This window comes from Tamandua tetradactyla, chromosome X (genome assembly GCF_023851605.1).
Source record: "Tamandua tetradactyla isolate mTamTet1 chromosome X, mTamTet1.pri, whole genome shotgun sequence".
Lineage (NCBI taxonomy): Eukaryota > Metazoa > Chordata > Mammalia > Pilosa > Myrmecophagidae > Tamandua > Tamandua tetradactyla.
Genome location: NC_135353.1, coordinates 47,232,425 through 47,249,442, shown reverse-complemented (window position 1 = coordinate 47,249,442; position 17,018 = coordinate 47,232,425). Strand labels below are relative to the sequence as shown.

General features: G+C 42.0%; 1 protein-coding gene across 3 annotated transcripts in view; it reads right to left on the bottom strand.

Moving 5' to 3' along the window:
* Positions 1 to 5,540: 5,540 nt before the first annotated feature.
* The window catches only part of SEPTIN6 (septin 6), a 72,112-nt gene continuing 60,634 nt past the window's right edge, over positions 5,541 to 17,018 (bottom strand). The window contains exons 9-11 of one of the 3 annotated variants that reach the window (XM_077145697.1): positions 14,433 to 14,623; positions 12,228 to 12,272; positions 6,621 to 8,753 (exon numbers count right to left, since the gene is read on the bottom strand). In XM_077145697.1, coding sequence (XP_077001812.1) covers positions 12,269 to 12,272; positions 14,433 to 14,623 — 195 coding nt within the window. In that variant the 3' untranslated portion in view covers positions 6,621 to 8,753; positions 12,228 to 12,268. Of the gene's footprint in view, positions 6,572 to 6,620; positions 8,754 to 12,227; positions 12,273 to 14,432; positions 14,624 to 17,018 lie in introns of those variants that run through there. The other 2 variants (XM_077145695.1, XM_077145694.1) reach the window with 2 other exon arrangements.

Here is a 17,018-nt window from a genome sequence, read left to right as displayed (position 1 = left end):
TGACTTATTAATTTGGATTACAAGGTGGAAGGCAATGACACTGTTGTAAGAGGCCATCTGCTCTGGAACAGCCATAACTTGTTCCATTTGTAATTCCCACTTTGGAATAAGCAGTTTCATCTCTAACAAAGAAATCAAAACAAAAATCTGCATGAATCTCCATGACCTTCTTTCCATGATAATCCTTCTGGTAAAAAAAGGAGGGGGGAGGGGCTTGGGGCTCAGCCAACCTATCTCAGCCCATCTCTTTCTCACAAGCCAAGATGGTTTCTTAGTGAGCAGGAACTGAAACCCCTAAGCAGAAGTAGATCATCCAAATGATGGTTGAAGTGAGGTATAGGAGGAGGGTGATGATAAAGGCAGTCATTGCAATCTTAAAACAATCCAGAAACCTATAATCATCCATTCTCCTTCCCTCCATCATCTTTGTCCTCTCTGATACCAGATCCTGCCACTGCCTTTACACTGTAAACACACACACACACAAACACCTGACTGCTCTAGCTTCTTTCCCTGCTTTTTCCTACGGGGAAGTCAATGAATGAAGAAAGCAGGGAAACCTGGATCCTGGCTAACTGTTACTCCCATAAACTAACCCAGAAATGAGATAATCAAAAGTTCTTGGCCAGAGTATTCTGCACACAATATGCTCTTGAGGAATGTTAACTAATGGATTAAAAACAATAGCTAGGAACTTCCACTGGCCAAATCTGGGATAATTTGAGCAACAAAATAATTAAGGACAGTAATGAGTTACAAACCATTGGGCAAAAAAAAAACAGGAATCCATAAGTCCACACTGATGCTAAGTAGACTAAATAAATAAATGTGATAAAGGAGAAGGCCTTTGTTTATAGTAGAATATCTTGTGCTGACTGGTGAATGTGGAGGGTATGCTGGTGTTGGAAAGTCATTATTTTGCAGATTGGTTCAGGCAAGCATTATGAATTTAGGGGAGATATTTTGATAAGGAGTAAGATATTTACATGGACCTCTCCCCACAGACTGCTTATTAGTAGTAAGGAAGGAAAACAACAACAACAACCAGTGGTTATAAAGTGAGAAATCGAAAAACCCTTGACCTAAAATAAGAACATTCTATTTTAAAAATTGGACTTCAAAAATATCAATCTCATAAAAAACAAAGGATGTTCCAGGTTAAAGGAGACTAAAGAGAGAGGATGCGATATGTGATAATAGGCCGGATCCTATAATGCAAGACAAAAATGTTCTAAAAGTTATTATTCAAAAGATTAGAGTATTGTAACAATGTTAAGTTTCCTGATGTTGATAACTATCTGTGGTTATGTAAGAGAATAACCTTATTGTTAGGAAATACAGACTGGAATAGTAGGGGTGGCAAATAATAAGGCAAATGGGAGAGAATGTTAACAATTGTTGAATCTGGGTCAAGAGTATATGGGTATACTTTGTACTGTTCTTGTAACTTGTAATAGAATTTTAAAATTAAATGTTTGAAAACCACAATAGCTCCCTACATTGGTAAGGAAGATCAATCTAGCTACAGCTTGATCACTTTTTGTTATGTGTCCAGTTAGAAGTATTTGCAGGGTCCCCTTCAGGGAATGGGGAGAAAGGGGGAAAGATTCAACTTCCCCATTTGGAGTATTTCTGATACTCTCTCAAACAGTGGGGACAACAAAATCAATAGGCTGAGCCCCCAATCTTGGGGGTTGCCCCTATGAAACTTATTCCTGCAAAGAATAGGCTAAGCATACCTAGAATTAGGTCTAAAAGTCACCCCCAGAGAACCTCTTTTGTTGCTCAGATGTGGCCTCTCTCTCAGCCAACATGACAAGTGAACCCACTGCCCTCCCCTCCACGTGGGACATGACTCCCAGGGGTGTAAATCTCCCTGGCAACGTGGGACAGAAATCCCAGGATGAGCTGGCGCCCAGCATCAAGGGATTGAGAAAAACTTCTTGACCAAAAGGGGGAAGAAAGAAATGAGAAAAAATAAAGTAATGGCTGAGAGATTTCAAACAGAGTTGAGAGGTTATCATGGAGGTTATTCTTTCGTATTATATAGATATCCCTTTTCAGTTAATGGTGTATTGGAGTGGCTAGAGGGAAGTACCTGAAACTGTAAAGCTGTGTTCCAGTAGCCTTGTTTCTTGAAGACTATTGTGTGAAGATATAATGTTTACAATGTGACTGTGTGATTGTGAAGACTTTGTGTCTGATGCTCCTTTTATCTAGGGAATGGACAGATGAGTAAAAAATATGGAAAAAAATAAATAATATGGGGAACAAAGAATAAAATAAATCGAGTAGATTGAAATACTAGTGGTCAATGAGAGGGAGGGGTAAGGGGTATGGGATGTATGAGTTTTGTCTTTTTTCTTTCTTTTGCAGGAGTGATGCAATTGTTCAAAAAATTATCACAAAAAATATCAGATTAATACACAACTATGTGATGATATTGTGAGCCATTGATTGTACACTATGTATGGAAGGTTTGTATGTCAAGAATGTTTGTATGTTAAATTTTTACAATAAAAATATTGAAATAAAAATACAATGGAGGGAATATCTAATAAAACACCTATCTCATACGAAGATATTATGAAGAGTAAATGAGTTAACACTAATGAGTTAATCAAACAAGTCCCTTGTCTACCTGGTAAACCTCTAGCCATCCTTCCAGATTCAGATTCAATGCCGCCTCCCCTTAAAGCCTCCTTGAAGCCACCTTCCTCATTCTCACTAAAAATAGAAGTGATGGCTCCCTCCTCTGTGCTACCACTGTGCCTTGCACATGACTCATTCATTCATTCACTCTTCACTCCACAGTCACTGGGTGGCTACTATGTATCAGCTCTACATCATAAATATAATGACAAATATCACAGAGCCCCTGCTCTTAAAGAGCAGACATAGACACCAAACAGCATAGTAAAGTTAGAGACTCCGACAGACACATGTCCTGAGAACTACAGTGGGGCCACAAAGGGAGTGCAGTTCTTCCTTTAAAAAGCAAGAAAACCTGATCACTGTATGGCAATACTGCTTTCTTGCCTATCTCCCCATTTGACTATGGGGTCCCAAGAGGCAGGGACAACGAATCCAGCAGGGACAGCATGCACAATTCCTAGGACTCATGTTACTTGTAGGGGCTGATGAAAATGTTCTCATTTTAATTTATGAAAGTTAGAGTGCCTCCCTGCTTAGAGGGCTAGGATCATGGTTTACTTTTCTTGAAATCCCCTGTGACTCAAACAGTAAGTGATGGACGGATGGATGGGTAGAGAAGCTTGAATGGTGTCCTATTTGTATTCCAAGGGTGCCACTTTAAGGTGTTAACTGATGCCCCAAATTTCACTCAGACAGGAGAGGATACTGTTTCGCCTCAGTGCCCAGGTTGCTTGGGCTTTTTAGAAGCCTGCTTCTCTTTCTAGGAGCAGTTGGCATTCTCACCAGCTCAGCCACTCCCCACCCCAGGAGCAGGCTCTAGTACCACAGCAGCCTCCCACCCCCACCTCCAAAGCTCTAGCAAACCGTATGCAGATTTTAATAAATCAAATCCCATTTTCCCCACTACCTTGCATTAGGACTTCAACTATGTCTGATTTCTTTTGAGAAGCCAGGAGCTTCTAACACCTTTAGGCTTAATGATGCATAAATAAGCACTAAGAAGCATTAGAAGCTGGGTTGGCAAACCATGACCACATGCCAAATCGGGTCCCATCACTTGTATTTGTATGACCCTCATGCTTAGAATATTTTACGTTTTTTAATTGATGAGAAAAATCAAAGAAGTATATTTTAGGACATGTGAAAACTATATGAAATTCAAATTTCAGTGACAAGAAATAAGGTTTTGTGAAAGCACAGCTATGCTCATCCTTTTGCACATTATCTATGGCTGCTTTTGCACCCCTACAGCAGTTGCAGAGACTGTGAGGCCTACTAAGCCTGAAATATTTACCAGCTGACTCTTTACAGAAAGTTTGCTGAGCCCTGGTCTAGAACAATGGTTCTCAACATGGGACATTTTTTTTTTCCTCCAGGGGACACTTGTCAATGTCTGGAGATTTTTGGCTGTCACAGCAGGGAGTAGGGTAGGGGTGAAGAAGAGTGCCACTGACATCTAATGGTTAGGGGCTAAAGATGCTCCTAAAACATTCTGCAAGGCACAGGAAAGCACAAAGAATTATCTTGTCCTAAATGTCAATAGTGCCTTAGAGGTGTCTACTTCTGCTAAAGGGGAAACTCCACATTAATAAGGGCTACTGTTTAAGGAACGCTCAGGCTTTTAATTCACATCAGCTCCTGTGCCTTCACAATGATCCTACAAGATATTGTAGGATCTGATATTCTGATATTACTGATATTCTACTCTTACAGAGAAGTTGTTAACATAACAGGCCCCATTGCACATAGCTAGCAAGTCTTGCTGGCTTCAGAGCCTGTATTTTTCCACAACTTCCCAGTGCCTGTTTCTGCTCTGTGATGTTACAGCAATTAGCCCCCTAGTGTGCAAGATGCGCAAAGGCAGGCCAATGTCTCCTCTGGTCCTCATACAGAAAAGATAAGGTTCTGTCTTCAGCATCTGGTAAATAGGGAAAGGAAGTTGAGGAAAGGAAATCCCACCTCGACCATAACTAGAATTATGAAAACTAACCACTGTAGCCAGCTGATGTTTCCAAGGTAGCCACTGCCCACCCCCACCCCACCCCAATAGCATCCTAGCAAGTGGAACTTGAAGGATATTCTGGGAAAGTGAGTAGGGGGAAGGAAGCCATTGGTAAAAACAAAGGAGACATTCAGGTCAACTTCACAGTCTTGAGTAGAAGCTATTCGGGTGATAGGTGAGATCAGAAAGGAATTGGAATGGGAGCCACTAGAGAATTTTTAAGAATTGACACAGCTTTCTCTTCCTATACCTCCTATGGGAGGAAACCTTGTTTCCTAGCTCAAGCAGTCACTATAAAGTGAGAAGTGGAAAGTGCAAAGAAATAGGGAAAAGGCCCAAACCACCACGCACACTCACACAGAAACAGCAAAACTAACCACTCTCCCTCTCGTCCACTCTAATGCTTAGGGGAGCCAGGGGGCTTCCCTTCCCAGTGGGCCCAGGACACAAAATACTTGCTATGATTTTTGGGTCATAAAGAACGGTCATATCCGTGGCATCTTGGGATGTTCAAAGCACGGGTTTAAATAAGAAGACAGTGCAGAGCTAGTCCTTTTCCTTCTGGAATTAAAACTCACCTGTCATTCTGCAGGAACCGACACTCAACTTCTTCCTAGGTGATAGCCCAACTGATCAGTTATGTCCATGCCAAGGGAAGGAAAAGTAGAGGGCATCCTACCCACCCACACCCCACCCCGTGGGAATTTCAGACCCTGCTGTAGGAAAGGGCAGGGCCACAGCAACCCACCTATAAAATTTCATAGGCTGTTGGTGCCTCCCTGAGCCCTGGAATCACCTGCTTAGGAGGTAGCCACCCACTCCTCCTAAGACAAACCATGGCGGGCCGCATCACATAATGATTTAGGATCAAATCACACAGCCATTTAGCATTTCTTTGAATTTTATTGAAAATTGACATGGATATTAGAAAGGTATTGAGCTAAACAGTGCTGGTTCTGGGATGTTTTTTCTGTCGAATGAAGGTCCCAGAGGGGTAGTGACTGGTCACACCTTTGAGCAAAAAGAACAAAGGCGAAGAAAGGAAAAACAAACACAGATTCTGGGAAACATGCAAAGAGGCTCTCTGAAGAGACACTGGACAGCGGGAATGGACAGTGATAGGGATACATGGGGATGAGCACACTCACATGGTATTTTGATGCAAGTTCAACCAATGAAGTCAAGGCAGATGTCATATCAACATTAACGCTCTCCCTCCAGATCCCAGGTTGAGCAGAGACCTCTCTCAAAATCCCCAATGGCCTTGGAACAGTGAATGGGGTAATTTGGCTCTTACTAAGCTTAACCCCCTCTTGTCTCTCCCTTTTCTACCTGAGTGTTAGATAAGTGGGTCCATCTTTCCCACTTGCTGGGTTCTGCAGATCTGTGAATGCTGAAGAAGATACAAATGTCACTTGGCTTTCTCTTCCATATTCAGAAATGTTTAATAGTGGCTGTAGACAGTCAACCCATTGAAATGGAGAATTGGGTTGTTGACAGAGAAACACATAAAACTCAAACAAAAGCTTGTGAACAGTGCTTCCACACCCACAGGTGGGGTCTCCTGCCCCAGTCACTTACACTTGGGTAAATCTTCCTTTAGTTGTCTCTCTGAGGTTACATTTGGTCCATTCTCCAGCTCTGATGGTCCTTTTCCTGCCTTGTTAGATTAGGATAAGATACTTCCATTTAAAATACCATGTAAGTCAGAAGAGAGCTTCTTGCCTGGACACAGGGACACTTGTTGACTGTGTGGTTGTTGTTTTTTTCTGTGTGTGTGTGTGTGTATGCAATCTGAGGGGAGGAGGAATTGGTTGATTTCTGGTTTGAGGCAGAATGGAACCCTAACTCTTCTATAATGGCAGTCTTCTCCTTTAGACTTAGTGCAGCTGCTGAAGACAAGATTAAAAAAAGCTGGAGAGGAAGAGAGAAAGAGAAAGAAAACATGAAATTAGCCAAAGAGTAAGGATATCCGAGTAAGACAGGGAAGGGGAGTGGGCAGTGTGAGGTAGCACAGATTATCCTTCAAGAAGACAGGTTAGAAATGGGGGCACTGATGGGCCGTCACCACCGGGAAATCCGCGGAGAAGGTTTTAAGAACACCACACACTGGTTTAAAGCTTCTTGTTTTAATTAAAAACAAGCACATATTAACAGCCACATGTAAATGCCAAATGATTAAAACAAACGAACAACAACTACAAAAACAAAAAAACACCAACAAAATGATTTGCACCATTGCTAGGGGCAAGCAAACTTCTTGGCTTAAGAGAAATGAGGAGTGTATGTGTGTGGGGGGTGGGCATGGGGGTGTCTTTTCAGGAAAGTCATTCCATTACAGGATGGAAAAAAAATAAAAGCCCAGACCATTTCTAATGACTGGTTTTGTTTCCCCAGAAGTCATCAGAGTACTTAGAGTATTAAAAGAAGAAAAAAAAAAGTAACTATCGTACTACTTAAAAAATCTTTTCATTGTAGGAGGAAAAAACCTTTCTGTCTACAATGAGAAAAGCGATCCAATAAAGTAAGCACTTTCATTCTTTGAATAGCCTGAATTGACTTTCTAAAGGCCTGGTTGTCACTCACAAATCAGAGTTTTGTGTATCAAACTTCCCTGATTACAAGCATCCCCCAGGGCACAGGTTAAAGTTCCAGGAAAGCTGAGGCATTAACAGATGGCCCGGGTGATTCCTATCAGCAGAAGCACTCAGTTAGGGACCTAGCCTGGAATCTTCGGCTTGCCCTCCACCCCACCTACACCATCCTCTGATGCTTTTCTGTAGGAGGTGAAGAAAACCCTGAAGGGCCAATTAATACTGACTATTCTGTTTCTCCCAACATCAAAAGACCTTATCTCCAGAAACATATATGAACGGACTGAAGGTGAAGAAAACCCTGAAGGGCCAATTAATACTGGCTATTCTGTTTCTCCCAACATCAAAAGACCTTATCTCCAGAAACATATATGAACGGACTGAACTGCTTTGTGAAATGGTTTGGGAGTCAAGAGACATGGAATTTTAGTCTGGCTTCTGCCCGGGAATAGCAGTGGGACCTGGAGCAAGTTTCTTCATTTCTCCAGGCCTCAACTTCCTCTTATGGAAAAAAAAAGCAGATCATATCTGTACTACTGACCCAAACTTCCTCCCTTAATACAAAACTCCTGCTTTAGCTTAGTCTCTGAAGGTATCTCAAAGGTTGTTGGGCTCTAACTCTTTTAAGGTACTCAGAGCTCCTCAACCCCCAGTTAATCTGTAAACAAATGCTAATATAGGGGGAGGGTCTCATATTTGAAATGCAAATAATTACCCTGGGGATGGAGATCACTTGGTTTGTTAACTTTGAGATCCTGTGGAAGAAGCTTTGGAACTGGATGTAAAAACAGCAAAGCTGCAATTAAGATGCTTTCCCAAGGAGACCTCACATCCCTAACTCAGCATCTCTCTGAGCTTCTTTCCTCCAAGTATAGGGTCTCTCACTTCACTGTGTCTTGGATTTTCCCCAGATGCTAGTTTATGCTCTGGCAGCATCACCTTCATACCTGCTGCTTGCCACTAACTGATGAGAGTATCTTTCCAAACTCACCAAAAAAAAAAAAAAAAAAAAAAAAACATGTCAACGCTGCACTCTGTTCTACCAACAAGAAAAGAGAAAGTGTGTGCAAACATTTGCTTTTCAATTTCTTTACCTTTTGCTTATTTTTGGCTACCTGTTATTGAAGAGAGAACTCACACACACCCTCCTGCAAATTCTCAACACTTCAGAAAGGCCCGAAAATTTGGCATAGCCTTGTTTAATTTTGTGTTTTGAAAGAAGTAGTTAAAAAAAAAAACTAAAAAAAAAAAACATTAAAAAGAATAAGATGGACATTGTCAATGCCCAAGGGCCTGGGAAGCAGGAACAAGTTGTCAAACTCCGAAAAAGGCGGTGGGGGCTTGAAGTGATAGTACATGGTGGAGGTGGGGTGGGGGCGGCTGCCTGGCACCCAAGGAAAGCTGTCAGTTAACATAGGAACCTCGGAACCTTGGAAAAAAGGCTAAATGGAGTCCAGTCCAGCTGTAGCGGGGAATACTATTCAGTACACAGCCATGGGTTACTGTAAAGGAAGGGCAGAGAGACGGCGTATTAGCCACAGATCATTGCCAGATCACCTCCAGCTCTCATTCTGTCACTGGTCAAACAACCCCACAGCAAAGTGACAATGAAAGACTCTTTACTTCAAAGAGGCTTGCAAAGCCACTGTTGGATAAGACCCATTATGAAAATTAGGGCTGTAATATTTTTAAAATATCAAATTCTTAGACTGGAGATTAAAAAGTTAAGGATCTTCCAATGCAGAATGTCTCTTTTCTTCTCTCTAGCTAAGTGCAAAATGTATATTAAAAATCATCATCGCACTCACCAAAGAAATAGAGACTAGAAGACTCATCAGAGCAAACTCAAAAATATTGATTCTTTGACACTTCAGTTTGTTTGTTTATGAAATGAGATTATTATACCTGCTATTAGCCCTATCTTATTGGGATAATGTGGAGGACACCTAGGGGAAATGACAGAGGAGATGCCAAAACACCTCAGAAATTTGATAGGTCTGTAATTCAAGACACTAGGCCAGTAATAATATTCAGATCTATTCTCCCTTTGGCATCTATTGGGTATCCAGAGTTACAGAGAGGAGAAACGTATGCTATTTTCTCTAGAAGTTGTGTTTAGGGGAAGAGCTTCATGTAAATAAATTTGTCCTGGATTTTTAACAAAATTTGAGTGCAATCACTTTGAGTGGATCAAATTAGAAAGGGCTGGGCAGAGAGGCCAGAAGACAAAGGTACCAGGGGATGGGGGTGGGGGTGGGGGTGGGGGTGGGGGTGAACACCAGGGACCAGGATGCAGGAGACAAGGGGGAAAGCTGTTCTGACCAGTGCTTACCCAGCCATGGTGGATACAAATACCTTGGGAAAGCAAGCAGCAATCAGAGTTCCAAGAGGGAAGCTGGTGGTGAATAGTAGCAGAGGGGATTCCTTAATGTGTAACAGACCAGCAAAGATGTGGGGGTGGAGATGGCAGCTAGGGGTGCTGGGAGGGGGGACTTGGATCAGGATGCATCTCCAAGCTGTGTGACTGCTGGCTTCTTGGCCAGAAACCAGGCAGCATCATCAGACTCTCAGACTTCTATAAACCTTGGCAGGAAGAGAGGAGAGGGCATGGATTGCATGCCTTTCCCCCCACTCCAGATATGTTAAGGGGAAATTAGAGAAAGGGAGGCCCAAACTGAAAATGAAAAGAAAAGTTGGGTTAATGAATGGATGGATTAATGTACAAAAAACAAATAAAATAAAATAAAAAGGTCAGAAGGAAACTGTTTAAGTCATGATAACTAACGGATAAATTAGAACACAGCTATGTTAGATGGTCTTATTGTATTGGTTCCTGAGAACATGTGTCCTCTTTCGTACACCTGCACATACCCTTGAGTGGCAGTAGTAATGGGATAAGCTAGCAGAATCTTTATCAACAACCACAGAAACTTTTTCTCTCGTCTTAATTACTAGGTCCTGATGAATCCATTCCTTCCCCACCCAGACCCCTTTTGCAGAAATACCTTCGGCAAATTTTCAGAGTGCATCAGGCCACTGAGTCTAGTGCCAGGTTCTCAGCCACTTGTCCCATAGGGAAAGCAGGTTAAAATTTCATGTCAGGTAGACCGTGCAGTGGTCAGCTCTGACTTCCTAGTCTGCTATCTTCCTAGTCAGCTAACTGGTACCCTGGGGGGAAGACCTGTTTGAGAAGTGTCTGGAGATGATGGTTGGGCTCTGCCCTAGGGTCCAAACCACAGTTCCCTGAAAATCTGAACTATGGAAACACATCATGGTTTGTGTTCACGTAGCCCTTTGGGTTTTATCCCATTTAAATTTCATCCTTGTGATACACATAGGGCAAGTAGTATCGATCCCCACTTAACATATGAGAAAACTGAGAAACACAGAAGTTAACTAACTTGCCCATGGACACAAAGAAAGTTGGAGTCACAGTCAGGGTCAAAGCCTTTAGGTTGTTTAATCAATACTCTTTTCATCATACCACAGTGTCCCTGAGAACCCCATGGCTGTGTACCTAAGCCCCTGTTTATTAGCTGAAGAATATGTTAATCCCATTAAATAAAGACTATTAGATATTAGGGGGGGATAGTTAAAAGTACTCATACTTTCCCAAAATTAATACATCCACAACTCCCACATGAGATATCATACAGAAAAACACTCTGAGAAGCATTAAAACACTATACGAATGTTCACCTCTTCTTTTATTCTTTATCTATTTCCTAGGGGGAACAGCAGTCTAAAAAACCAAGAGCAGGCACTTTCTCCACTAAAATCAGAAACTACATTAATGATGGGGGAGAAGTCTTCCCAATATTTTCTATTTCCTGATCTGAACAAGCTAAAAAGACACTGATGAGACAACTGGGGAATTCTGAATTCAGACCAGAAATTTTATGACATTAAGAAAATGTTAATTTTGGCATTGCGGTTATTTTTTAAAAAAGAAATACAAAGTAAAGTATTTACAGATGAAATGCTATGCATTTTGCTTTATAATAATTCAGCAGATTGGGGTAATAAATGAAACAGAACTGGCCATATTGACAGTTATTTAGGGGCTGGGTTGTGGGTACATGGGACTTCATTGTACTAACCTGTGTTCTTTTATGCATATTTGAAAGTTTCCATGGTAAAGTTTAAAAAATCATAATAAACCTAATTATGTTAAGTTAAAAATATTTATACCTTCCCCATCCATGACCGGAGTCTTTGTAGGGTACTAGAAGGTACTTAATTGTTGCTTTCAGTCTCCCTATAAGCTACATGCTGCCAAGGACTGCTATAGACACAACATGTAGCCCCCAGGAATCCTTCCTCCCAAAGGCATCTGCTTACCTCTTTACCAAAGGTTTTAATGAGCCTGGTACTTGTAAGTAAATGTAAGGAATTCTCTATAATACTTGAGATTGCTTCATTTCCTTCTGCTTTTTTGGGGTGGGGTGGGGTGCATAGGCAAAAGAAGTTTGAGAACCTGAACGTTTAACATAAGAAACAGCCACCAGAGGGAAACAGAGAAGCAAATTTCGCTTCCGAACATTCCCAAACGTGGGGGTCAATGACTGTGCCATTGTGAGGCATGGTTGGTGAACCCAACAATTTCCCTCATCGCTATCGTTTAGTTCATTTTAGAAGTAACAATTAAGGCTTGGCAGGGGCTCTTTACGAAAAAAAAATTGCCAAAATCGAAACCTCAAATCTTGATCACAGGTTCTACCTATGCCACCCAGCTGTTCTAGCAGCATAAGTCTGAAAGCTGCCCCCCCATTTAATCAGGCAGGCAGGCTTTCCACACGTACACGGCAAACCACACGCGCTTACTTCTCAAAATGTTGTAAGTTGAAAGAGGAAACCAACTGTACCAGTGAAGCAGCTTGTTTTACGATTAGATACGTGTATAGGGTGGGGGTGAGGTTTAGGAAATTGTGTTCTAGAAGCTACCGCCAGTTCTATTTAGAGTTAATAAAGCTTACCAGGACCCTGGGTCTCATGCAGCATGCAGCAAACAGCAGAGTTAACTGTAAAACAGTAAGAGCTGATGAAGATGGAGTGAGCATGAGGAGAAACCAAATTATCATGAGCTGACACAAACAATGAGGAATCAAAGATCAAAGCAGAGGATCAGGAGGAATGGGGAGAGATACTTTTACGTAGTCTCTTTAAGGGCAACCAAAGGAAATTCTGAATATGTGACTCTTAGATCCAACGACCATCTCTCAAGAAGAAATACTACTACCACCACTTCTAACCCCCAAACCCACCACCATCACCTTCACTGTGGGGGCAGAGTGGCACAAGTCTAATAGTAGGTCTTCCAGAAGTTAATCAATTGTTCATAGAATTATGTAAGAAGCCCAGAGCTAGGACCACTTATACATCTGGAAAAGAGAGAGTGGCGTCTATTTTGTTAGGCCCTTGTTGCTGATGTGAAGTGTCACATGCCAGCAAGGTTTTCAGCCACCTCAAAGACTTTGAAATGAGCACTGCCATCAACCCAAAATATTCTGGGAGACTGGAGAGAGAGGTGTCTCCCAACATAGGGTCTTCTGCCTGGGTGCCAGTCACTGTGAGGCAACTAGGGGAAAGCTTGGAGGTCTGTGAGGAACTTCCACTGAACATCTGAATAGGGAATATTTATAGTTTAAGTGTCATTGGGGTCAGAACAAACTAATCTACTAATTCCTGCAAGCAGTCTGTGAAACTGCCCCAGGGACTGAGTTCACAAATACCACAGGGCTATAAAGGCAGCAGGTTAGAGCTGGAAGACAAATTTAGATTTTTCTCATCTTAAAAATAGGAATCCATTCCTGCTGGTATAATTATACATTATGACAGATAATTTAATGTAAAGTGTATCCCAAGATACTTTTTTGGCTTGTTGAACTTTATCCACCAGATAACACCAAAAACGTTAGTCAATGAATTTGACATAACAGTGTTATGATTCAATAATAAAAATCTCTGGACTAACTGGTGAAAATGTTCATATTATGTCTTTTAATAAAGAGTAATTGGACTGCAAAACCAAGTGCCTTCAAATACAAGATATTTTACTATTGTACCAAAGTCACTGTTGTATTCCTAAGTGATAAGGAATACTTTACTTCATGCCTGGAAAGGAGAGGAAGATGTTTCTCCCTTCTACTGAATAATGGATAACTAAATCCAGGAACAAGTATCTGAAAATAGAAGGCAATGACCATGGACATCTTTCAAACCCTCAAGCCCCTTAGTAAGAACTTGTTAAACACTCCATCTAGGGGCTCCTCAAGTCACATTGCATAAACAACTAAAAAGCACAAGGGGACCAGAGGAAATTTTCTTGGTGCTATACAGGTTCTATCAGAATTGCCTTTCTTTTCTCTGGTTCAGGGATGAGGAAAGAGTAACTCCAGCAGGCAAAGACCAGGTCAGGATTATTGCCCCACTGGTAACCAGGAGCCCATGCTCTCCTGCCTTACCAATTATCAGGAGATATGGGTTGATAGTAAAATAATTCCCCAAATTGAGGATGGGATGTATGGAATATACTAGATCTGAGCCTCCCCACCAAGTTCTCAGTAAGCAGCTAGGAGGAAGGAATGTCAAAGTGGTGGGAAATCAGGACTGCACCTTGGCCTCCAGTAGTCACAGTTATGCTCTCTTGGCTGCAGCTAGGGAGAATCAAGGTACGGTGAGGGTTGGACCAAGGGCATGGAGAGATGAACAACCCCAGTTCAAGGAGGTCTGTAAGCCAGATCAGCTCTAACCTCTTCAGGAGATACAGAGGGTGACCAGGGGTTTCTACTAAAACTTCTCTCTTTCATCCACTACCCTCTGCCTGCCCTTCTTTTTGTTCTTCTAACTCTGAAGGTCTCACTGTCTCCACACTTCTGCTACTCTCTCATTTCTCTTGCTTTTCCTCTCCGTCCCCCTATCTATCTTCTACCTTGAGTTTTCAGAGCTTTCCTAAGAAGACCCTAACAGAAGGGCTAGGCCTCTGGGGCCCCACCTCTCCCCCACCCTCAGGGAATCCCAAGGGCCCCTGGGTACGCTAAGACCAGTTATAGGTCCTGAAACTAGACTAGCAGTCCACAGCTCACCTCTTGTCCGTGGCCCTCAGCCTCCTCAGCCTCCTGCCTTTAGGGGATTGAGCAGGAGAAGAAAGAAGCCATCATCTAGTCTGGTCTACCACTTACTTTTTCTTTTCTTTGTCTCTTTTCAGAGTCTGTGACCCTCCAGCCTGGGACCCCTGGGACTGGAGCAGCTCTGCCGCTGTCTTTCTCTGTTTGAAAGCGTTCACTTCATCATCCAGGGATTTCTTCTTGTCCTCCAGCTTCTTCTTTTCATCCTGGTGTAGTTTCTTCAGACGGTCAAACTTCTCATGCAGCTGACAGGGAAGCACATGGAGTTTGGGGAGAATATCCCCAATGAGCAGCCCACAGCCCAGCCAAGCCCAGGATGAGTAGGGACTGGCAGGGTTGCAACCCTGCCAGACCCTGAGACTTTGGAAGACATTTCTGCCAGGAACTACCAAGAAGGCGCCAAAGGGCACTATGCCCTGGATAGCGCTCTCCTCCATTTTACCTCAGTCTCTGGTACTGAATATAGTCAGGGAACCAGCAATTTGCTTAATGAAACATTTTGTTTGAAAAGAGTCTCCATTAACATGACATCCAGGGGTGAAAGTCTCCCTGGCAACGTGGGAGACGACTCCCAGGAATGAATCCAGACCTGGTAACCTTGGGATGAACGATTCCATCCTGACCAAAAGGGGGGAAAAGAAGTGTAACAAATAAAGAATCAGTGGCAGAGAGAGGTCAAGTAGAGCTGAAAGGCTGCTCTGGAGGTTGCTCTTATGCAAGCTTCAGTTAGATATTGCTACCTATCATAACCTGCCAACCCCCAAGCAGGACTATTCCAGCCAATCCTAAAGAACACCTAGGGCAATATATAAGATTCCACAAGGACTCCATGCACTATAGTAATTTCCCAGAAACCTACAACTTTCAGATGGGTCCCTGGTCCAGATAAGTCCTGAAACCTAGCCCAGCCTCTCCAGAACACCAGATAGTTCCATCTCCCTACCCCATATTAGTGGCAGACCCTTCCAATATAAAAAATTTAGAATTGCCACAGACTAAACAACCCCAAAGAGAGGGATGGAAATATCAAAGGTGATGGTGGAATTATACATAGAAGATAGGACTTAACAAACGAATACGAATGCTGAATCATTAAATTGATATCTCTTTTAGCCTCCAGTATTTTAGGGCAGCTAGAAGTAAAAACCTAAAATTGTGGATTTATAACCCATGTTGAACTCTGAAATATGTTCTACAACTAACTGTGGTGCTGTGCTTTGAAATTTATTGCTTTCTTTTATATATGTTATTGTTCACCAAAAAGAGAAGGAAAAAAAATTTGATTGTGATGATAAAAAAGTATTTAAGCCCTCTAGCCTCCTATATTCTGGAACAGCTAGAAGGAAATATATGAGATGATGGTATGGTAGCCCATGACAATCTGTGGGACCTGTCCTATAACCACTTGATGAAGAGTGCTTTGAAAACTATTGCTTTTTTATTTCTTTATTTCATATATATGCTATACTGTACAATAAAAAAAAGTTAAAAAAAGAGCCTCCATTGCTACCACACATGGTTAATGGTAATATCAATTATTATAATCCAGCATTGTCTGAGGGCTTATGGTAGATCAGGTACTGACTTTTACAAGCGCTTTATAGGCACTAATTCATTTAATTGTTACAACAATCTTATGAAGTAGGTTCTGTTACCATCTCCATTTTATGAGGAAACAAGAGGATGAGAGGAGTTAAGGAATTTGCCCAAGGTCAAACAGTTAGGAAGTGGCAAACCCAATCATTATAAAGGATTGTATAATGGGACCTCCCAATAGGAAAGGGCCCCCTTGCCTTTTCTTATCCCTTGCAATCTGGGGGGATCACCATGGATCACAGGGAAACCTTCACCAATGTCAAAGTTGGTCAAAGAAACTACTTGGCCTGGATATGGAAGGAGATAAAAGAATTTTATAGAGAGACTGTAATCTTCACGTCAATGTTAAATTTCTTGAACTTGATAACTGTACTTAAGGTTCATAAGTGAATATCCTTGTTTGTATGAAATGTACCTGGCTGTATTACATGTCCAAGGAGCATGATATGCACAAACTACTCTCAAATATTTAGAAGATAGATAGATGGTAGATAGATAGATAGATAAATAGACAGAACAACACAGCAAATGTAGCAAAATGTTAAAATTGGTGGATCTGGGTATCTGGGGAGGGGGTTTGTTGGAGTTCTCTGTACGAGGTTTGTATTAATTTTGCAATTATCCTGTAAGTTTGAAATTATTTCAAAATAAAAAATTAAAAAGACAGGGTTTCATAAAATCAATGGCAGAGGCATCAACCTTTACCAAGGGGAGGCTTAACTGTCCCTGAACAGAACCAGGAACTCAGAAGAGTAAGAATATCCTGGCAGGCACAATTTGATGGGCCAGGCCCTTGATCTTGGGGCTTGCCCTTATGAAACTTACTCCTACGAGGAGAAGCTAAGCCTACTTATCATTATGCCTAAGGGTCACCCCCAGAGAACCTCTTTTGTTGTTCAGATGTGGCCTCTCTCTCTAAGCCAATCTGGCAGGTGAACTAACTGCCCTCCAACTCTACATGGGACATGACTCCCAGGGGTATAAGTTTCCCGGGCAATGTGGAACATGACTCCCAGGATGAGCTGGGACCCAGCATCAAGGGAA